The sequence below is a fragment of the Ovis aries genome, chromosome 3 (genome assembly GCF_016772045.2).
Source record: "Ovis aries strain OAR_USU_Benz2616 breed Rambouillet chromosome 3, ARS-UI_Ramb_v3.0, whole genome shotgun sequence".
NCBI lineage: Eukaryota > Metazoa > Chordata > Mammalia > Artiodactyla > Bovidae > Ovis > Ovis aries.
The window spans coordinates 190702118-190725893 of NC_056056.1; the positions used below are offsets into that span (position 1 = coordinate 190702118).

At 42.5% G+C, this 23776-nt stretch overlaps 1 protein-coding gene across 4 annotated transcripts in view; it reads left to right on the top strand.

Moving 5' to 3' along the window:
- The window catches only part of BCAT1 (branched chain amino acid transaminase 1), a 122199-nt gene that overhangs the window by 26364 nt on the left and 72059 nt on the right, over positions 1-23776 (top strand). Inside the window, exons 1-2 of one of the 4 annotated variants that reach the window (XM_042245231.2) lie at positions 14196-14320; positions 15450-15521. In XM_042245231.2, the coding sequence (XP_042101165.1) occupies positions 14279-14320; positions 15450-15521 (114 nt within the window). In that variant the 5' untranslated portion in view covers positions 14196-14278. 4 annotated transcript variants of the gene reach the window in all.

Consider the following 23776-nt stretch of genomic DNA (forward strand, 5'->3'; position numbering starts at 1 on the left):
CACTGTAAAATCCAAAAGAGAGCGAAGTCACTGCCCAGATGAGAGAAAACTGTGGTGAAGTGTCATAACAGCTCTAATAAATGTAGGTTAAACAAGCATCTCCTAACTGGGGGTCCAGGAAGACTATCCAAAATAGCACCAAAGATGGCTAACTTTCAGATCCTCAGCCTTTATCTCTTTAAGTCTTTCCCAAGTTCTGCCTGCAGGAAAACATCTGAGGAGCAAGCAGCTTGTTAGTTCTCTTTTTCCCACCTCCCTTCTCACAACAGCCCTTCTCCCGCGCTACAAAAGAAAAGCTTTTCTTTCATTCACTCCAAATCACCCAGCAAACCACAAGAGCATGAAGAAATGGACAGTCAGATGATTGTGTCAGTAAAAGCCATTTAACCTTAAGTCACCGTAAAGCCACTGCAGGGCTTCTCTTCTTTGTCTTATTGCTGCTTTTCACTCTGAATGGAGAATGGCATTAGAAGCAGGAAGTTTCGGAACTTACCTGGCAGTTCAGTGGTTAAGACTTTGCACCTTCAATGCCAGGGATGTGGGTTCGATCCCTGGTTGGGGAATTAGGTTCCTGTTGCATGTCGGAAACAAAAAAAGGGAGCAGGAAGTTTTGGTGTGTGTAGTGATAGTCTGAATTTGGACCATGTTTAAGATCGAGGCAGCAGAAGCAATGACAACTTTTGTGGAAAGGCCTTGCCTCTTCCATTCCCTGACTCTGTTTAATGAATCATCTGGGCTGGCAAGGAACATTAAAGAAAGCAGGCCCTTGTTTTTCCAGGTGACAGACACACATGTCTGTCTTTTAATCTCTCCACATTAAAGTTAGAGGATTTGAGGTTTATAAAAAGCCTGCTGTAATGACAGATATCCAAGGTGTGCCCTTGGCCTTTTCACCTTGAGAAACCTTGACAGCCTCACATTCCACTTGTTTGCATTTCTCTTGCATACTCTGAATGATCTCAAAGAGTAGGTGGTGATGAGTGCCCTGTACACAGTTCTGATAGGGAAAGACACATCCTAGAGTAACAGGGACATATCTGAAAGAAGCTAGTATTTTCTTGAACATACATTACACTCACAGGAAAAGCACTTTCATTAACTTTTTCCAAGCCTCACTGTACTGCAAAATACCTAATTTTCCTTTGCTGTGTATCTTTTGCTTAGGTCGATCATCAACCACTTCTCATTTTTTCCTATTTACCTATGTATTTATTAAAAGTGGTTTATCTTAATGGGAGTATGCTGTGGATTCTACTGTAATTAGTACTGAACAATCATGACTAAAACTTAATACATCTACCTTGGTCGTGGTCCAAGCAAGGCCTTTTCTTTCTGCTGTTAATTTCCTCAAAGTAGATTAACTTGTGCTCTTAAAAAAGGGAGCAGCTGCTTTTGGTGGAAAACAAAATGTTCTCTAAAACAATCCAGGATATAATACCTTGGATATTAAACAGCAAACCTCATTTATTTAGGATTAATTTTTCCCTCTCAGAAGTTGATATGTGGTTCTATTTCTGTAAAAGGCAAAATTATAAGCATAATTGTTTCCAAACATGAAATGAAATTTCTAATCTTTCTGCCTGGAGTCTTTAGGTGTCTGTTTCTTCATGCACCTGTCACTCCCTTTTTAAGAGTATGTCGAGGTGACCCTAGTGTAGAGACTTGCCATGCTAGGGATTTCTTCTGTGTATCAAGGAAAGTGAGAAAAGCCAGTGAGAGTGAGGGGAAGGGCAGGAAGGGTGAGAAAGCAAGAACTTCAGGACATGCAGAATCCACTGAGGGGTCTGCACTCTGTCTGCAAGCCCAGTGATGTTCAAGTGGGTGTGCGTACCCAGAATGTGAACAGAGACTACTAGGGTGTCAGAAGCATTGATTATGTTTTCTCTAACATCTAGGAAAAAGTGAAACTGTACTAATATTTAATTCACATGGATTGACATGGACACCCTCTACTCAGTCCATCAGATGGTCATACTGTCAACAGATTTGAGCAGTGAGTGTCCTGAGGGAAGGGGGAGAGTCTCCTGTGTAGACTCAAGGATTCACCCTCTTTCAGCAAAGCAGGTTGTGACTGGCAATTTATATGAGCTGGGTTAAGGGGTTTTGCTGTGTGGATCATAACAAACTGTGCAAAATTCTTAAAGAAATGGGAATGCCAGACCACCTTACTTGCCTCCTAAGAAATCTGTATGCAGGTCAAGCAGCAACAGTCAGAAGTGGACATCAACCAAAGGATTCGTTCCAAATTGGGAAAGGAGTACATCAAGGCTATTTTGTTGTCACTCTGCTTATTTAACTTATATGCAGAGTACATCATGCGAAATGCTGGGCAGGATGAAGCACAAACTAGAATCAAGATTGCCAGAAGAAATATCAATAACCTCAGATATACAGATGACACCACCCTCATGGCAGAAAGTGAAGAGGAACTGAAGAGCCTCTTGATGAAGGTGAAGCAGGAGAGTGAAAATGCTGGCTTAAAACTCAACATTCAAAAAATGAAGACCATGGTATCTGGTCGCATCACTTCATGGCAAATAAATGGGGAAACAGTGGAAACGGTGGCTGACTTTATTTTCTTGGGCTCCAAAACACTGCAGATGGTGATTTCAGCCATGAAATAAAAAGATGCTTGCTCCTTGGAAGAAAAGCTATGACCAACCTAGACAGCATATTAAAAAGCAGAGACATTACTTTGCCAACAAAGGTCCATCTAGTCAAAGCTTTGGTTTTTCTAGTAGTCATGTATGGATATAAGAGTTGGACCATAAAGAAAGTTGAGCACCAAAGAATTGATGTTTTTGAACTGTGTGTTGGAGAAGACTCTTGAGAGTCCCTTGGACTGCAAGGAGATCCAAGCCATCAATCCTAAAGGAAATCAGTCCTGAATGTTCATTGGAAGGACTGATGCTGAAGCTGAAGCTCCAATACTTTGGCCACCTGATGTGAAGAACTGACTCATTGGAAAAGACCCTGATGCTGGGAAGGATTGAAAGCAGAAGGAGAAGGGGATGACAGAGAATAAGATGGTTGGATGGCATCACTGACTAGATGGACATGAGTTTGGGCAAGCTCCAACAGTTGGTGATGGACAGGGGAGCCTGGTGTGCTTCAGTCCATGGGGTTGCAAGGAGTCGGACACAACTGAGCGACTGAACTGAACTGAATTGAAGGGGCTTTGCAGACAGATTATGTCAGCCAGTGTTCCTTGATGATCCTTGAGAAAGGGACAACTAGCTTGAAAAGATTTCAGCATACAGAAGAAAACAAACGCAAACAAAATTCAATGTATATATCATCAAAGAGTCTACAAATAATAAATTCTGGAGAGGATGTGGAGAGAAGGGAACCCTCCCACACTGTTGATGGGAATGTATGGAGCTTCCATAAGCTACTGAAAATAGATTTACATTTGATCCAGCAACCTCATTCCTGCATATATCCAAAAGAGATTTTTAAAAATAATAATTTAAAAAGATATATGCATCCAGAGGGAGAGGGAGAGGGTGGGATGATTTGGGAGAATGACATTCTAACATGTATACTATCATGTGAATTGAATCGCCAGTCTATGTCTGACGCAGGATGCAGCATGCTTGGGGCTGGTGCATGGGGATGACCCAGAAAGATGTTATGGGGAGGGAGGTGGGAGGGGGGTTCATGTTTGGGAATGCATGTAAGAATTAAAGATTTTAAAATTTAAAAAATAAAAAACTAAAAAAAAAAAAAAAGAAATAAATGTATTTTGCTTAAAAAAAAAATAATAATAATTTAAAAAGATATATGCATCCCAGTGTTTATAACAGCACTATTTACAATAGCTAAGACATGGAAACAACTCAAGTGCCCATCAACAGACAATTGGTTTAAAAAGATGTGGAGATATATATAATGGAATATTATATATATATATAATGGAATATTACTCAGTCATAGAAAGAACAAAAGCTTGTCATTTGCAGCAACATGGATGAATCTAGAGATTTCCTTACTAAATGAAGTAAGTCAGACAGAGAAAGATGAAGATTATATAATATCACTTATATATGGAATCTAAAAAATAGTACAAATCAACTTATTTACAAAACAGAAACTGACTCACAGACAGAGAAATCAAATTTATGGCTACCAAAGGGGAAAAGGAAGGGGGAGGGATAAATTAGGATTATAGGATTAACAGATACAGCCTACTATATATAAAATAAACAACAAAGATTTTACTATATAACATAGAAACTATATTCAATATCTTAAAATAATTTATAATGGAAAAGAATCTGAAACTGTATACCTGAAGCTAACACAATATTTTAATAAATCAACTCAGATGGTAAAAAATCTGCCTGCAATGAGGGAGACGCAGTTTTGATTCCTGGGTCAGGAAAATGCCCTGGAGTAGGAAATGGCAACCCACTTCAGTATGCTTGTCTGGAGAGTTCCGTGGACAGAGGAGCCTGGCGGGCCACAGTCCATGGGGTCACAAAGAGTCAGACACAACTGAGTGACTAAAACTACCTACCATAGTTAAATTAAAAAAAAAAAAAATAAAGTATTAGTGATATAAAAATAAGGAAATAGCAAAATCAAAGTAGCACTATTTTTCCAATTCTTATTACAACTTCTCCATTGTCCATATTCCAAGACAGAAATATTGATGATTTAATCAGAATTAACAAACAGTAGAGCACAAAACTGTGGTATCATCAAGAAGACTATTTGAAAGGGAATTCCATCAATTGTCATTATTGATTACTTAGCCCTTCTGTATATTTGGCCTTTAACCAAGGATAGTAGAAGAAAACAACCATAATTCAGAAAATATTTTAAAATGCTAATTATTTCATGTTTACCTCATCTTTTTTATCCCTGTTTTTGTGTATGACATTATGTATTAAGCTATTTTCACAAATAACTATATAAATATATGTTAGGCTTGCATGCTGTTTTGGTTAACACTGCTATATAACCAATTACCTCACAACTCCGTGGCTTAAAATAATGTTTTACCATCTCTCACAGTCTGTAGATTATCTGGGCTCAGTAGAGTAAGGCATTTTTTTTAAACTTTTTATTTTATATTGGAGTATAGTTGATTAACAATATATTCATTTCAGATGTACAACAAAGTGATTCACTTATACATATACATGTATCCATTCTTCTTCAAATTCTTTTCCCATTTAGGTTGTTACATAATATTGAGTAGAGTTCCCTGTGCTATACAATCCATCCTTGTTGGTTATCCATTTTAAATATAGCAGTGTGTACCTGTCAATCTCAAACTATGCCTCCCCTCGACCCTTCCCCCCTAGTAAGCTTAAGTTTGTTCTCTAAGTCTGTAACAGCGGAGTAGTTTGCAAAGGGCAAGTGCAGCAGCCTCAAAATGTAGCAAGGTTAGCTTTTATGGGTTGAGTAATTTCATAGGCTAATAAGTGGGAGGACTATTCCAATGATTTTGGGAAGGGATGGAGATTTCCAGGAACTGGACCACCACCCACTTTCTGATCTTTTGATATGCCTTGAAACTGTCATGTCACCTCCGGGAGTGCCATTTAGCTTGCTGGTTGAGGACCAAGTTGACTTGTCTGCCACCTTGGATCCATTTGATTCTAATCAGTTTATGTTGTGTCCTTGAGCTATGTCATTCTTGCAAAAGTTGGACCCTGCCCTCTTCCCTCCTGTTTCATCCCTCCCTCAGAGATTTTACTCCCATATTCTTATGGGAACCTGAAGGATGATGGTCCATCTTCTGTAACTGCTTCAAGAAGAGCAGAGGAGTTTTAACCTGAGATTTCCCATGTGGTTTCGGTCATCTGAATGCTCAACAGGGCTGGATGCTCAAGATGACGACTCCCACAGCTGACAGCTGATGCTGGATGCTGCCTGGGAGCTCGTCTGGGACTGTCGATTAGTGAGCCTATACGCAGCTTCTCCCTTATTTGGGCTTCTTACAGCATGGAGGCTGGGTACCAGGTGCGGGAGAACCAAGCACCTTCCAAGAGGAAGATGCAGAAGATTCCAGGCCAGTTACAGTACATGCCTAAAATAGGAGCAGCATCATTTCTCTATTTCTGTTCTATTCTATTGGTTAAAAACAGTCACAAATTCAAAAGGGTGGGGGGAAAACTCCACTGCTTGATGGGGTTGAGCAGAAGAGCATATGCATGGGAGAAAATGTTGTGGCTAATATTTGGAAAACACAGCCTACCACACATGGTGCAATTTTTACCGATGGGTTTATGGTCATAAAACCTGGAGCCACTGGAACAAGACAGAATTGTAGGTGAGATCACAATCGTGTGGACAAATTGACTTAATTAACAGCTGTTTCATCCCGGGAAATTTAAGTAATGTCTCTGAGTCACTGAAAATCCAGAAAGTAGAACCTATGGTGGTGTGTGGGGCAGAGGGGTGAAGGGGGCTGTTTGGAATATTAGATGAGAAAATGTGTACCCAGAGTGTTCCAGAACCACACTTGGGTCCACTGGCCCATGTACGGTAAAGTCAGTCTACTGACACCAGCTTGTGGTGAAGGAAAGTTCAATGTTTATTGCAGGGCACCAGGCAAGGAGTCCAGGACAGCTAGTGCTCAAAGCACCCAAGCTCCCTGGTGGGTTTTAGCAAAGCATTTTTACAGTCCAGGTGAGGGAGGGATGTTCAAGGCTATGTGATCAGCTGGTGCACAGTAATGATGGATTGACAGTGAAGTAATAGGGGTTCACAGCATCAATCTGTAGGAACCGATAGGTCTGAGGGCTACATGCTCATGATTGTCAATTATTAATTTCTCCCATTTGGTGGTGGTTTTAGCCTCTGTAAAACAATGTGACATATGCGGTAGATACGATTATCTAGGTACTTCAGAGAGGAGCTAAAGCAGAGGATATGGGGGAGGGGGAGGGGTCTCTCTCCAGAAGGCCCCAGCAGGTCTTCATTGGGTTACAAAGTATCCGGAACAGTGTAACTGGCTCAACCTGTAGCAGATATCATTATGGTTTTGAATTGGGGAGTGACTGGTTTAGAAAAACCTTTTCAGAGCAAGCACTTTGATGACAGCAGGGTGGATGTAGGAAAGCAGGGAGGAGATGAGAGGTCAAGAATGGAGGGGGTGGGGAGATCTCTTGTGAGACTGTGGCCAGGAGAGAGGGGCAGTGATGGAGAGAAGCTGGGGGAGAAGAGCAATATGCAACCCAGTGAAGAGCAGCCTCCGCTTGCTGAAAATGGAGAATAGTCCATGCACAGCAATGAAGACCCAGTGTTCCTAAAAGTAAATTTAAAACGAAAAAGGATAGCTTTTTAAAAAATAGCTTTTTTCAAACTCGAAAGAGGTTAGTCATTTGCTCAAGATTATAGAGCTGATAAGTGATAAAGCCAGGATACCAACCCTCAGCTATGATTAAACGTATTACAATGCCCCCAAACTGCACTAAGACCAGAGCCACACATGGCTATTTAAATGAAATGCAAATGAATGAAAATTAAGCAAAATTAAAACTTCAATTCCTTAGGCACACTAACCACATTTCAACTCTTCAGTATCCACACATGACTTAGCACAGAGACTGAACGTTTCCATCATCACATTGGAAAGCATTGATCCAATCGCTTAACAGTCATAATACATTGAAAGCCTGTAGGATGGCTGGTTAAGAGAAGAGATGAAATAGTGGAAGAGAAGAGAGGAAAAGGAAGGAGAAAGATTTTGAACAGTTTTATGGAGAAAGAAGCCTAGATCTAGAGCCCTGTTACATTTGTAAACGTTAGTAGCTAAAATTTCAAAATATATTAAAGACATACTTTTAAAAAATTTGAGAGCTGCAATTCAACAGATAGTTAAGTCTCATTTGTGTGCCTGGCATTGGTTGAGGGGAGATTGCTAGGCAAGCAAAATAGACACACTCTCCCATCATTAAAAGTAGAGTAATTTTAATCAAATAATTAGAATAAAGCATGACAGTTATTTTGTAATGGAAAGAATTCTGTAGAAATAAATAGCAGAGGGGCCCATGTAGCCTAGACAGGGCTCAAGGATCTTTCCCCAAGGAAGTGCTGTTAAGTAATCTGAGAAAGGAAATGTTTCAGGGAAGAGAGTGGGGTGTGAGAGGATGATCACTTCGCGGGTCACATCTGAGTGCCTCAGATGGCTGCCAAGTCTGAGCTCTTGGCTTCACACAGGAAAGAACTCAAGAGAGAGCCATAGTAAAGTTAAAGAAGGTTTATACAGGGAAGAAACTCACTCTATGGACAGAGTGTGGGCCATCTCAGGAGGCTAGAGAGGTGCCGGGGTATAGGGTTATCAGGTTTTGTAGGAGTGGGTAATTTCATTTTCTTGAGCTTCAAAATCACTGTGCACAGTGACTGCAGCCTTGCAATTAAAAAGGCACTTGCTCCTTGGAAGGTAAGCTATGGCAAAACCAGACAGCATATTAAAAAGCAGAGACATCACTTTCCTGACAAAGGTCTGCATAGTCAAAGCCATGGTTTTTCCAGTAGTTATGTACAGATGTGAGAGTTGCACCATAAAGAAGTCTGAGTGCCGAAGAATTGATGCTTTTGAACTGTGGTGTTGAAGAAGACTCTTGAGAGACCCTTGGAGACCAAGGAGATCAAACCAGTCAGTCCTAAAGGAAATCAGTCCTGAATATTCACTGGAAGGACTGATGCTGAAGCTCCAATGCTTTGGTCACCTGATGTGAAGAGCCAACTCACTGGAAAAGGACCCTAGTGCTGGGAAAGATTGAGGGCAGGAGGAGAAGGGGAACACAGAAGATGAGATGGTTGGATCACATCATCAACTCAATGGACATAAGTTTGACCAAACTCCAGGAGATAGTGAAGGACAGGGACTCCCGGTGTGCTGCAGCCTGTGGGGTACAAAGAGCTGGACATGACTTAGCAACTGAACAACCATAAAAATTTCATAGGCTAATGAGTGGAGGAGTAATTCCAGCTTTTTTTGGGACGGGGTGAGGATTTTCAGGAATGGGACCACCATCCACTTTTGATGTTTATGGTCATGGCACCTGTGGGTGTGTTATTTGGCATACTGATATGTTACAATGACCCAGATTACTATGATGGTGTGATCACTCACCTTAAGCCAGACACCCTGGAATGCGAAGTCAAGTGGGCCTTAGGAAGCATCACTATGAATAAAGCTAGTGGAGGTGATGGAATTCTAGTTGAGCTATTTCAAATCCTAGAAGATGATGCTGTGAAAGTGCTGTACTCAATATGCCAGCAAATTTGGAAAACTCAGCAGTGGCCACAGGACTGGAAAAGATCAGTTTTCATTCCAATCCCAAAGAAGGGCAATGCCAAAGAATGCTCAAACTACCGCACAATTGCACTCATCTCACACGCTAGTAAAGTAATGCTCAAAATTCTCCAAGCTAGGCTTCAACAGTACATGAACTGTGAATTTCCAGATGTTTAAGCTGGATTTAGAAAAGCTACAGGAACCAGAGATCAAATTGCCAACATCTGCTGGTGCTGGTGATTTAGTTGCTAAGTCATGTCCTACTCTTGCGACCCCATGGACTGTAGCCTGCCAGGCTCCTCCGTCCATGGGATTCTCCAGGCAAGAATACTGGAGTGGGTTGCCATTTCCTTCTCCAGGGGATCCTCCTGATCCAGGGATCGAACCTGCGTCTCCTGCACTGCAGGCAGATTCTTACCAACTGAGCTATGGGGGAAGCCCATCATCCGTGAGATCACTGAAAAAGCAAGAGAGTTCCAAAAAAACATCTGCTTCTGCTTTACTGAGCATGCCAAAGTCTTTGACTGTGTGGGTCTCAACAAACTGGAAAATTCTTAAAGACATGGGAATACCAGACTAACTTACATGCCTCCCGAGAAATCTGTATGCAGGTCAAGAAGCAACAGTTAGAACTGGGCATGGAACAACAGACTATTTCCAAATAGTACATCAAGGCTGTATATTGTCACCCTGCTTATTTAACTTATATGCAGAGTACATCATGAGAAATGCAGGGCTGGATGACGCACAAGCTAGAATCAAGATTGCCAGGAGAAATTTCAATAACCTCAGATATCCAGATGACACCACAGTTATGGCGGAAAGTGAAGAAGAACTAAAGAGCCTCATGATGAAAGTGAAAGAGAAGAGTGAAAAAGTTGGCTTAAAACTCAACATAAAAAAAAAACAAACCTCAACATAATGGCATCTGGTCCCATCACTTCATGGCAAATAGATGGGGAAACAATGGAAATAGTGAGAAACTTTATTTTGGGGGGCTTCAAAATCACTGCAGATCGTGACTGCAGCCATGAAATTAAAAGACGCTTGCTCCTTGGAAGAAAAGTTATGACCAACCTAGACAGCATATTTGGAGAAGGTAATCGCAACCCACTCCAGTACTCTTGCCTGGAAAATCCCATGAGCGGAGGAGCCTGGTAGGCTGCAGTCCATGGGGTCACTAAGAGTTGGACATGACTGAGCCTGACTTCACTTTCACTTTTCACTTTCATGCATTGGAGAAGGAAATGGCAACCCATTCCAGTGTTCTTGGCTGGAGAATCCCAGGGATGGGGGAGCCTGGTGGGCTGTTGTCTATGGGGTCCCGCAGATTCGGACACGACTGAAGTAACTTAGCAGCAGCAGCAGACAGTATATTAAAAAGCAGAGACGTTATTTTGCCAACAGAGGTCTGTCTAGTCAAAGCTATGGTTTTTCTAGTAGTCATGTATGGATGTGAGAGTTGGAGTATAAAGAAAGCTGAGTGCCAAAGAATTGATGCTCTCTGAACTGTGGTGTTGCAGAAGACTCTTGAGAGTCCCTTGGACTGCAAGGAGATCCAACCCGTCAATCTTAAAGGAAATCAGTCCTGAATATTCTGGAAGGACTGATGTTGAAGCTGAAACTCCAATACTTTGGCCACCTGATATGAAGAACTGACTCATCTGAAAAGACCCTGATGATGGGAAAGATTGAGGGCAGGAGGAGAAGGGGACGACAGAGGATGAGATGGTTCAATGGCATCACCGACTCAATGGACATGAGTTTGAATAAACTGTGGGAGTTGGTGATGGACAGGGAAGCCTGGCGTGCTGCAGTCCATGGGGTCGCAAAGAGTCGGACATGACTGAGTGACTGAACTGAACTGAACTGAGAGCCCCTTGGACATTTAGGGAATCAAGCCAGCCAATATTAGAGAAATCAACCCTGAATACTCATTGGAAGGACTGATGCTGAAGCTGAAACTCCAGTATTTTGGTCATCTGATAATGAGCAGCTGACTCATTGGAAAAGTCCCTGATGCTGGGAAAGATTGAGGGCAGAAGGAGAAGTGGGCATCAGAGGATGAGATGGCTGGATTGCATCACCCATGCAATGGACATGAACTTGGGCAAATTTTGGGAGATGGTGAGGGACAGAGAGGCCTGGTATGCTACCATCCATGGGGTCACAAAGAGTCGGACACAACTAGGCAACTGAACAACAACCAACTCTCTAAGGCACTACCAAAGGCCACTACCCGGTTGGCTTTTTGCCTACCCTCCCAGGCTCACCTTAGCTGGGTCACCCTCCTCGGATGTCTGCTCCAGCCCTCATCTTTTTTTTTTGGCTGTGCTGGATCTTCGTTGCTGCGAGGGCTTTCCTCTAGTTGCAGAGGCTACTCTTTCATTGCCGTGCTTGAGTTTCTCACTGCGCTGGCTTCTCTTGTTGTAGAACATGGGCTCTAGGGCGTGTGGGCTTCAGCAGTGGCAGCTTGTGGGTTCTAGATCACAGGCTCAATAATTGTAGTGTGCAGGCTTAGTTCCTCTGAGGCATGTGGGATCTTCTCAGATCAGGGACTGAATCAGTATCTATCTCCTGCATTGGCAGGAGAATTCTTTCCTACTGAGCCACCAGGGAAGCCCACCCTCTTTTGTAAGCTCCACATTCCTTCCCTTTTTAGAGATGTCCTTTCTGCCTGGAACTCACTTTCATCCCCAACGTTCTTCATCCTTTCTTCCTGTAGTGAATTTTTTTATCCTCCAAATCTTTCCTCAAGGATTCCTTGCCAGACCTTTCTAGGTCAGTTACATTTCATCATTGGAGGCTCTTAAGCACAGGTAGCACTAGCCACAGATGCAGTTTCACATTTGCAGGGATTAGTTAACACATTTAAACACAAGTAACATTTTTCTGTTTGATTGGAGACAATGCTAGATAACAGGATGGGGGTGTGCTCAAACTGCATATCCAGCACTTAGCCCAGTGCAGGCACAAATGTGACACACTCAATGAACATTTCAGACTTTTGACTGTAAGCACACTACTGCTCACAAGAGAGGTGGACTGAAAAAATAGTATTTAGGAGTCATCAGCATGTAGGTGGAGCCATAAAAATGCTCATGAAGCAAAACCATTGGGTTGAGCAAAATGAAGGCTACTAGGAACCTTGCTTAGGTGGAATAATTGGACAGAAGTCAAATTATAGTCACTTGAAAGGAAAGGAAGTAGCAGCAGTTAATATAGACGGTGCTTTCCCACCAGAGTCTGGCTCTGAAGGGGAGGAAAAAGGAAAGGTCAGGGGGGGCTTGTAGTAATTTTTAAATAACATCATTCGTGTATGATACAGGCTTTCTTGGCTGAATAGGGAGGATTTACAAGTCATTTAAAGGTCACTTACAGGTCATTCCTTAAAATGGCAAGGAAATTGGAGCTGTTTAGTATCGACCTATAAAATAATAACAGGCTTTGAATGAATAGTAAGGTATAGACATTTGTGCTCAGTTGCTCAGTGGTGTCCAACTCTTTGTGACCCTATGGGCTGCAGCGTGCCAGGCTCCTCTGTCCATGGGATTCTCCAGGCAAGGATACTGGAATGGGTGTCCATTTCCTTCTCCAGGGAATCTTCCCCATCTCTGGACCCAGGAATAGATTCCCAGTCTCCTGTGGTTCCTGCTTTGGCAGGCAGGTTCTTTACTGCTCAGCCACTTGGGAATCCCCATACACAGTTAAACCAGACTTTTGAATGCAAATAAGTTGTTAATGAAACTCTTCAACTAAGCATTTCTTATTTTTATGCTTGGGGTAGGAGTACATTTAATTTGTATTTTCTTTCAATAGTTCAAAAATATCCTTGAGTATACTTAATCTATATTTTAATTGTTCAGAAGTATTCTTGAGTATACTTAATCGGTATTTTCTTTCAATTGTTCAATTTTACATCTGTTTAACAAGAGACTGGTTGCCAGTGCCATGTGACCTGTTAGGGCTCCACCCCAGCATAAGAGGCTTTTCTATGTCTAGTATGAAGGGCAGAGAGGAAGGGAGACGTGTATGCAATTTCTGGGCGATAAGATTACAGCTATATTGACTTTAGGGCTGTATAAAATCAGTTCTAAAATCAGACTGGGTTTAACCACCCTCTCCCTTTCTAAGATCAAATCAGCACAAGTCACCACTTCCTATTCCTTTAAAAGCCCAGAAAGGCTCATAATTTAGTCTGACATTGCTCCTGGAGCACACAGCAGACAATAGCCATTACATTCTTCCTTTTCCTTTTCCTATGTCACTTTCCCAGCTCAGTTTCTAAATGTTTTTATCACACGCCTACAACGAAAAACTGTCGAAGCCGCTGGGTTAGGAGCTCGTGGTCTACTTTGCCTGAAACCTATGGGTGGGGGTGGAGGGGTGGTAAGTGGGTCTAAGTGGCCTTGAGGTCTTTGGGCAGGAAAAGGTCTTCGAAGCTGTGAGCCTAGCAGCCCCTTAACACCCCAAGTTTGCAAATCCGACTTGGTTGGTGGTGAAATCTAAAGCCTGGATTCACGTTCTCCTTCAGTTTGCGCATTGGGGGTCAGCGGCAGATAACCGTCCAGGCACAAGTGCTCTCCGGGCAGGAGGGGCGGAGGGAAGCAGAAACTGCCTTTTGTGGGTTTGTCAAAGGAAAATCTGTCCTAAAGAAAATTAATTGACCACAGGTGGCTTACCCCGGGCAGAGGGGCGTTTCCAGGCCCATCGTGGCGTTGTTTGGTAAATAAGGATGCTTGCTCAGTGCCTGCTCCCGGAAAGGCGCTCCTGCACTCCGGTGCCCAGGGGGCTGGGACTAGGGCTTGGAGTTTACCGTCTGCAGGATCAGTTTCTCCCCCAGGGATGATGGAGGGGCTACGCTGTTCCCTGCGCCTGGTGGCCGGGGCACCCGGGCGGTGGCGGCCGGTTCCGCGCGGTGCGTGCGCTGGGGCTTGGCCGCTCCGCCCGCTTTCTCGTGGAGCCGGGCGCAGCGCGTCGCCGCCGCTCTCCGCCGCCGCGCGCCCCGGAAGGCTCCCCATGGCCAGCCCGCCCCCCGCCGCCGCGGCGCTCGTCCCTCAGGTACCCAGACCACAGGCTTTCGCGGGGGTGGGAGTAGGAGTGGGGGTGGGGCAGATCGGACCCCAGGCTCTCGGAAGTCCACCGGCCTGGCGGGGCGCGCAGCTGCGCTTTCCCGCACCATCCTGCCTCGCTTTGCACCACCATGCTGTCTCCATCCGGGAGTCTCCTCTTTCCCCATCCCTGCCCCAAATCTGGAGTCCCAGTCTGCGAACGCCTCGGAGAGGCCCCCGCCAGCCAGATCTAAAAGTCCCGCCGGGGACCTGCTCCGGAGCGAGGCGCGGACAGCCGCCGGGAACGTGAGGGTCGCCATGGAATCCGCTTTGGTGGAAGAGGTGGGGGCGGCGGGGAGGGGGGCGGGGGAGCAGAGGGAACGGAATTTCTGGGCTGCCAGAACTGACAGCCGCATCCTGCGTGCCTTCGCCACCCCAGAATATTTTGCCCGTAGCCTTTTGCCTCCCTGAATCCCTTTCTTCCTCTCTTCCCTAGTGATGTAGCAGATTAGGTTTTTTGTGTTTTTTTTTGTTGTTGTTGTTTTTTTGAAGGTCAGTACCTTTTCCTGTTCGACCTGTTTCCATTGCGTCCTTAAGTGTTTTTAAAATTTTACCCCCTCATTCCATGAGTTCTGTCCTTAACGAGTGACCTTGCGCCTGCATTGGAGGACCCTACTCGTGGAGAAAATGGTTCACTCTGGTCCCCATCGCTTTTCCAGGCTTGCTATTGTGCGCCCGTGATCGACAAGACCACGAGGCTGAGTGCGCCCAGGAGATTTCTCTGTTAATGGCTTTAAGCCCTAATCTAGACTATTTCCTCGGATAAAAGGGAGACAATTACTTTCTTGTTCTTTGCTGGTGAACCCTGGCGCTTCAGGGAGAACCTGGAATTTAACCAGTCTGCTCGAAGCCAGCGGTGGAGGACAAAAACAGCCGCGACCTCCGACAGGGCAGAAAGAGGACAGCTCTCGCAGGACGCTCTCCTTTGGGGCTGGTGCCTGGGTGTTTGATTCTCCTTTTCCAGTTTGCTTGGGGACCAGACCCGAGCGCAGCGAAGGGTGTGATGGTGAGTGATATTGATTACCCCAGACCCTAGTGAGACACCTAGTTTTACTTAATGTATTTAATTCTTCTTTAAGGACTGCAATAATGGATGCTCCGCAGAAGGTACCGGAGAAGGCGGATCCAAAGAGCCGGTGGAGACTTTCAAGGTAAGTTACTTGCCAGAGGCTAAGTGAAACAGCAGTTTAGTTGAATACAGCCACTTCTTGTTGAGATTTGGGGGCAGTTTTCTCCGCACAGGTTTATACAATAATTTAAATAAGCTGCCATGCATTTTAAATTCCACTCCTCTGGGGAAAAAGTCGTAAGGGGAGCAGTGTAGGATAGTCATATAAAATTCCGGGCAGTTAATTGCTTATTTCATGAATTATAAAAGTTTTCTTGGAAAATAACCAGTTCATGACTTTCACCTTGAGGTTTATCTGATTCTATAATACTTTTAACCCTTCACCCTATTTGTGGAAAACGCTAAACTCATTTGTTTTTTCTTTAAGCAGCAAACATTTTACAGTAAAAAAAAAAAAAGGTTGTATTTCCTTCATTTCTCTCTAAATTCTGGGGTTTGTATATTAAATAACCTCATACTTCACAGAGGAATAGTGAGAAGCAAGAGAAAAAGAATCTTGTGAAGTATTTTAAAAATCATAAGAACATAAATGTAAGGTTTATTATCATTTTCTCCTTAATTCATTATCTCCACCTATTCCTGACTCCTCCAGGCCATGGAGATTTTTTCCTCCGTGGCTTTTCTTTTTTCCTCCGTGGCTTTTCTTTTTTCCTCCTGCTCTTCTGCCTGTTTCAGTCACTGTCAATTGTCATCCATAGCACAGAGTGTCCTAATGATCTCACATCCTGGCAGGGTTCAGAGACGGATGAGACTTGCTCATCAATTTCACACATACCCAGCTCTTACAATGTGCCGGGGACTGTGCTAGGCATTAGAAATCCAAAGATAAATTAAGGTAAGATCTCTACTCTCAGGATTTTTTAAAAATCAAGATATGATATAGTAATTTCCTTACTAAAATGTTTGTGAGTTTATTTGTTCATGTTATTCCTTGTCCTTTAAAGATAGTGTCCTCTAACCCAACAGTAGATAGATATACTCTGCTAGTCTATGAAGACTAAGTTCTAATACATTTTAGGGACTTAGATGTTGAGATATGGATCCTTGAAAGAATGAAATAAAAAGGATTCCTCCTTGATAACTCTAAGGGTCATCTTATATAGTAAATTCCTCACAGGCTATATAGATTAATGAAAAAATTTCCCTAAAGGCTTTTATACTTTGATACATAGAAGAATTGTTTGCAAAGTAAAGGGTTAATTCATCATGTAAATAATCTTCTCTTTGTTAATTTAAATTTCTATGCTTTAGATTTTAGTTAAGGGAAGTGTATTGATATTCTCCAGGCCAGAATACAGGAGTGGGTAGCCTTTCTCTTCTCCAGGGGATCTTCCCAACCCAGGAATCCAACCACGGTCTCCTGCATTGCAGATGGATTCTTTACCAACTGAGCTATCAGGGAAGCCCATTGATATTCTGTGCTTATGTATTTGCATATCAAAACGTCAGTGGTAATTGTGGTTGAATTCACAGTGCAATGTGATGAGGCAAATGAAAAATGAAACCAATAATTTGTGGGGCAAAAAAATAGTAGATTTTGTAGGACCATGTTGGCTTTGGACTTTTTCTATCTCCTTGATCACCTCATTTATAACTTTAAATTGCCTTTTGATCTCTCTTGGGTAGTTTTCATATTGTATCCCTTCTCCCATTTTGATACAGTCATTTTTTTTTAACTTTTTATTTTATATTGGAGTATAACCGATTAACAATGCTGTGATAGTTTCAAGTGGACTGCAAAAGGATTCATTCATACATATACATGTTGATACAGTAATTTTAAAGTAAGGAAACCATTTTCTGAGAGTCCGGTAATGAGGTGCCTTATTACTGAAAAATCCTAGGGAATCTTTCTGTGGACTCCAGGGTTATCTTCGTTTCAAGGAGGTCAACTGTGACCTCCTTCCCTCTGTTTCCATAGCCCAAATTTTCTCCACAGCCCTTACTCTGTCATCCGTACAACTTCCTTATTAGATTTTTTTTTAAAGTGTCTCTAAATGATAACAAATGTAGCATCGATGGCTTTCCAAGTAGAGCAAGACAGATGCACTTGTTTTAAAGTTATGCAATTTCGAAGGGCTTCCCAGGTGGCACAGTGGTAAAGAATCTGCCTGCCAGTGCAAGAGACACAAAAGACACAGGTTTGATACCTGGGTCGGGAAGATCCTGGAGGAGGAGGTGGCAACACATTCCAGTATTCTTGCCTGGGAAGTCCTGACAGCTGTAATCCAGAGATAGCCTTTGAAAGTTTAAGTGCCAACTCAGAGAAGTACTGATGGCAATTGGATATTGCTTGAATTCAGAGCTAATAATAGTCCTCAGGGGCTCTTAACCTAGTTGCACTAGCCTGGTGCATGCTTCCCCATCTCAGAGCAAATGGTTCCCCAGCCACACATTTTGTGTCAAGAAACGGTTGTTTTTTAATATGCCCTTTTTTGGTCATATTTCATGTTGTTTCACAGTCCAGTCATTGTGGCCTTCCAAATTTTTCCACAAGCGTGTGTTATGAGACATCCTGACTTTGAAATCATTGGAGAACTTTGGAGCATTAGGAAGAGACAGAGTAATCATGAAGGAGAAAATAACATGTTACAAATATTGTTATGTTATCCATCTTTAGAAAGGAACTATAGGAAAAAGATGACTTCTAAAGAACCCTGATAAAAATTGTGCATAAAATTTGTTTCTTTTACACGAGTGCTCTTTTCCTCTTTGAACTGTACCTCACATCTACTCAAACAAGTCACACACCTGCATATCACTTGCTTACTTTTGAATTTCATTCAACTGTATCACCTCATTGATTAGATTTAGTTTTCTTAGGTAATTTCTTTTTCCATTCAGGTTAACAGCTGTTATTTTTAGTTTCCAGAATTGCCGGAATTTTTGTCAATAAAGGAAAATTGGAGTTCTTGATGAAATTCTGAAGGTACCTATTAGTGTGCTATTTTACAAAGCTGCATGTAGGAGCAATCCTCATGTATAAATCAGAATGTTAGAGGGTTGCAATTCACTTCATTAACAAATTACATGTCTTACAAGAAGATGTAGTAGTTTACTGAAAGGAAACTAATACCTAGCAATATAATCACTTATTTTTGATTTCAAGCAACTTAACTAGTATTAGCAAATTATTACAGTAGCACTAGTTGAACTTAAAAACATAAAAAAGGCTTTGCCATTAACAGTGAGTCCCACCCATTGTGGGTGGTCTTAGAAGTATTTTGAAGAGAGGATTCAGAAAAGTATATTCTAGGCCCAGATTATTATTCAAATTGACTCTCTAAGGGTTTGAAATCATGACAACAGAACCGTCTTTTGTGATTTATGGTAAGTACAGGTTTTTGTTTTCAGTTTTGTTTTTACTATAGCAGTGTATTATGCTGAGATATCCAAAACCATGAAGATCAATCCAGGTTTAGTGAGGTTTAGAACAGAATTAGTCAAACATATTTGATATGATACTGTGCTAAATGAGAGGCCAATATGATCAAGAGAAATGACTCTTTCCCAATTGTTTAAGTCAATCCAAGGGACTTTATAGAGGAAACTAAGCACTTGGGAGAGTGAGCTGTCTATATCAAACGGTTGCATGAGAAATGGGTAAGGCAAGTGATTGGTGGTTGGAAAGCTGAGGACACCCCAGACGACTGGGTTGGTTAGGGGTTCTAGTTTCCACTCTTACTGCTGGAGGAAGAAGGGAGGGAGTTGAGATAAGCTGGAGGTGCCTTATGTTCAATTTTACATGTGGAAGAAATAATGGAAAAAAAGAGATGAGAGTGGGAAGGCATCTGTAGCCGAGTTTTAGTCCTTCTATCTGTTCCCATGTTAGACAAAGGCATATAAACAAGCATTCCTAAGTACTGAGGCACTGGGCTAATGTGTACACCCAGTACAGCCCTAGACGTGCTCAGTTGCTAAGTTGTTTCTGACTCTTTTGCGACCCCATGGACTGTAGCCTGCCAGGCTTCTCTGTCCATGGGATTCTCCAGGCAAAAATACTGGAGTGGATTGCCATGCCCTCCTCCAGGGGATCTTTCTGAGCCAGGGATCGAACCTGTGTCTCATGCATCTCTGTGTCTCCTGCATTGGCAACGGATTTCACTGAGCCACCTGGGAAGCCTCATGGACAGCCCCAGACATATTCCTTATTAACAGAACTCTGCTTTTGTTTGCAGTTCTCTGCCCAACCCTGAATGACAAACCTGCATTTCAACCTCCCCTGCAGCTAAAGATATCAATGTGATACATTTCTAACCAATAAGGCATAAGGGAATTTCTGAGAAAATTTTGCTTTTGCGATCAAAGGGTACAGATTTGTCTGGTATTGTCCTTTTCCTCCCCTTTCTTTGGACTTTGATTAGATCCTTGGGCTTCCCAGGTGACGCTAGTGGTAAAGAATATGCCTGCCAATGCAGGAGATGCGGGTTCAGTCCCTGGGTTGGAAAGATCTCCTGGAGGAAGAGATGACAACCCACTCCAGGATTCTTGCCTGGAGAATTCCATGGACAGAGAAGCCTGGTGGGCTACGGTCCATGGGGCTGCAAAGAGTCGGACACGACTGAAGTGACTTAGCATACACACAATGAATTTGCCAGCAGAGGTCATCTCTGAAAAGTGTAAATGTGATTGCCAGGTAAAGGTTAGAGATTTTTGCTTTTCATTTTTCTTTCCTTCTTTTAGTAGAATTTTTTGAATAAATTAATGATTGAGAAGTCAGGAAGTAGAAAGCAATATGAATATCAGACATAGGTACCCAATTTTGAAGGAAATATTATGTGTTCCATTTTGGACATATTCACTTTGAGACAAGTTCATATGATTGTGAGAGAGTATGTGGCTTTCACTAAAAATTCACAGATCCATGAGATCTGAATCTCTTTTGCTGGTTCTCAGCCCTTCCCGTGTACTAGCCTGTCCTTCAGAGTTTTAAACTGAAGAGTTTAAACTGAAACTGATGTGGAGCCCCACTTTTGAGTCTCTTTTTCACTGATCTTAGGGTAGGGCATGGGCATTGATATTTTTCTTTAAAAAAAAAAAAGAAAGCCTCCCAGGTAAATCAGCTCAGTAGCCGATGCTGGGAACCAGTGCTGTTTAAGTTGATGAAATTTTCAGGAGAAATGGTATGGTATGTTTCTCAGCCCTGACTACAGTTAGAATCCACTTGGATAACTTAAACAAACAAGCACAGTCCTGCTCCATCCCTCCAGGATTTTAGAATGGTGTCCAGCTTCGTGTTTTTAAAAACTTCCACAATTAAGTCCAACATTTTTTCAGGATTGAGAATCTCTGATGCCAAGGGGAAAGTATAGAGGCTCAGAGAAAAAGCTCAACATCACCCAGATTCTCTTATTTTACCAGTGAAACTCTCCTCCTTTCAACTTTGCTCCTTGATGCTTCATAAAAACAGAAGGAAATTCAAACATGGTAGCCATGCCTTAATGGCTCCTACAAACTACCAGGAATGGAGAGATAAACTTGGGTTATGTCAACTGCCAGCAATGTTTGTGGTAAAGGTCCTGGGGAAATAAGAATGATGGGGTACAATCTTGGTTGCATAGAGGCGGAGTATGGGGAGAACTGGAATGTCAATCAGTATACAATGGGGTGGGCTTCCCAGGTTGCTAGTGGTAAAGAACCTGCTCGCCAATGCAGGAGACTCTAGAGACATGGGTTTGATCTTTCAGGAAGATCCCCTGGAGGAGGGCATGGCAACTCACTCCAGTATCCTTGTCTGGAGAACCCCATGAACAGAGGAGCCTGGTGGGCTACAATCTGAAGGGTTGCTAAGAGTCGGACATGACTGGTGCGACTTAGTGTGCGCGCCTGCGTGCAGAGACACATGCGCGCGCGCGCACACACACACACACACACACACACACAACTGGTGCAACTTAGTGTGACACACACACACACACACACACACACACACACAGTGGGGTAATTGGTTCTCTAGGCCGCTCCCTTTCCCTACTCCAGCAGTCACAGAGCCGCTAAGAGTTGCTTGTCAGTTCACTTTCCCTGCATCCCTGTCACACTGACTTTGCTGTTTACTGTACCTACCCAGTGTGTTCCCACCTCAGGGCCTTTGCACTTGTTTCCTCTACCTGAAATACTTTGCCCCTAAGTCTCTACATGACCTACTGTCTTCATTCAAGTCTCTGCTCAAATGTCACCTCATCTGGGAGGCCTTCCCTAACCCTTCCATCTAAAATAAGCATTCTCTTTCCCACTCAATCCCTTTAAACTTTCATTTTTTCATAGCACTGATCATTTCTTGACATCTGTTTATCTCTTTATTCTTTTTTGTTTGCTTTTGCAATTGTGGTTGATTTTTTTTTTCTTTATAATTCTTTAGTCTTTTTCAAATATTTGATAAGTAACAGATAACTGCACTTATAATAAGGAAAAAAGTGCTATTTGTGAAGGAATTTTAAAAAACCAGTAGGAAAACTCTGCAAGATAATTAGGCCAGCTCTGAATTGTCCAGGTATTTGTTATCTATAATCATAATATGCCTACCTTCTTTTTATTTATGTTAAAAATCTTTTTTAAAAATTTAATTTAATTTGATTTTTTTTAATACCAAAAACATTTTGTGTTTGAGTATAGCCAATTAACAATACTGTGATAGTTTCAGGTGAATAGCAGGACTCAGCCATACATATACATGTATCCATTCTCCCCCAAACCCCCTCCTGTCAAGGCTGGCACATCCCCCTGGCCCAAACCACTTATTCCTTATACTGTTTTTCCCCCTCACTAAGAGAAGAGGTCTTGTTTTATTCCCTTGGTTTCTTTGTGCCTGGCATAATACAGATACATAGTAGCTCAAAAATTATTAGGTAATTTGGTACTGAATTGGTTGAATGGACCTATGCTAGGGTTCTACTCTGAGCTAAGACCCCTGTGTGTGCCAGGGAGGTTCTTTTTCTGGTCATATTTATGCAGCCAATAACAAAACTGAAGCTGAGACTGGAACAGCACAAGCTTTATTCATTGGTGAAGTGGGAACCCTCGCAAATCAACTTTTCAACCCCAGTCAGGCAAAGACACCAAATGTGTTAAGAGGATTGAAGTATAAGGGAGGAAACTGGAAAGTGTGGGAATTATAATATCCATGCATTACCTGAGAACAGGAGTGTGGTTTGGACCCGGAACTGATACAGCTCTGCTTTTCAGTTCCTATATGTGGCTTTTCCCGCTGTTGGCATGGCAGTTGTCAGCTATCATGGTGCTGGTGGGTGTGTCATTTAGCTGATGTATTACAATGAGTGTACAGTGAGGCCCAAGGTCTAGCGGAAGTCAAATCTTCTGCCATCTTGGTCCTAGTTGGTTCTAACCAGTTCTGAATGAGTAACACTTGCTCACAGTGGCTACCACTTGTCCTCGACTGGCAGCGAGCGTGGCAGAGAAGGAAGACTGAGCCCTTGCATCTTGGTATCTCCTGTGCTTGCTTAGTGCAGTGCAGTGCCTGAGCTGCGGTACTGGTACAGTGTTCACTGAGTGAATAAAAAGGCAAAATACTAAGAATAATAAAACAGATAAGGAAGAAATGAGTAAGGGAAGGAAAAGAAATCACCCTACAGTTTGATATGAGTCAAAGCCGTAGTCTTGTTTTTAAAAGTTTCTCTGTAGATTGTTGTTGAAATACTAATGGTAGTGTTGCCCAATGTTGTCCAACTCTTTGCGACCCGATGGACTATAGCCTGCCAAATTCCTCTATTCGTGGAATTCTCCAGGCAAGACTACTGGAGTGGGTAGCCATTCCCTTCTCCAGGGGATCATTCCGACCAGGAATCAGCCTTGGTCTCCTGCATTGTAGTTGTTGGAATAAAGTTGTATATATTCCATTGCCTGTTAGTTTCATGGCAAGGTAGGGTTACTGGGAAACCTAGAAATCCCCAAAGGTAGAAAGACCTTGTGTGACTGTGTTCTCGTTGATTAACTAGTGATAGAATTGACTACCTAATATTAGAAATAGCAGATGGGAAGTCAAACTTCATTTTCCTTTTTAAAAACTTAAATTGCTTTATTAAAACCACACAATTTAGAACTTAGTAATTTTACTTTTGAAGAACCATGCAAATCATTGGTTTTGTCTTTGAAAAAAAAGAAAGCCGATGTCTGTTGCCTTTGAGGTATTTAAGATGTATCCTGAATTCATGGATTAAGAACTCACCCCTTCTACTCACAGTATCTCCACCCCATTTTCATCTACTTTCATCTTTCTGTTTTTGTTGTGTATCTTACGACTTTCCCTTGTTACTAAGAAAC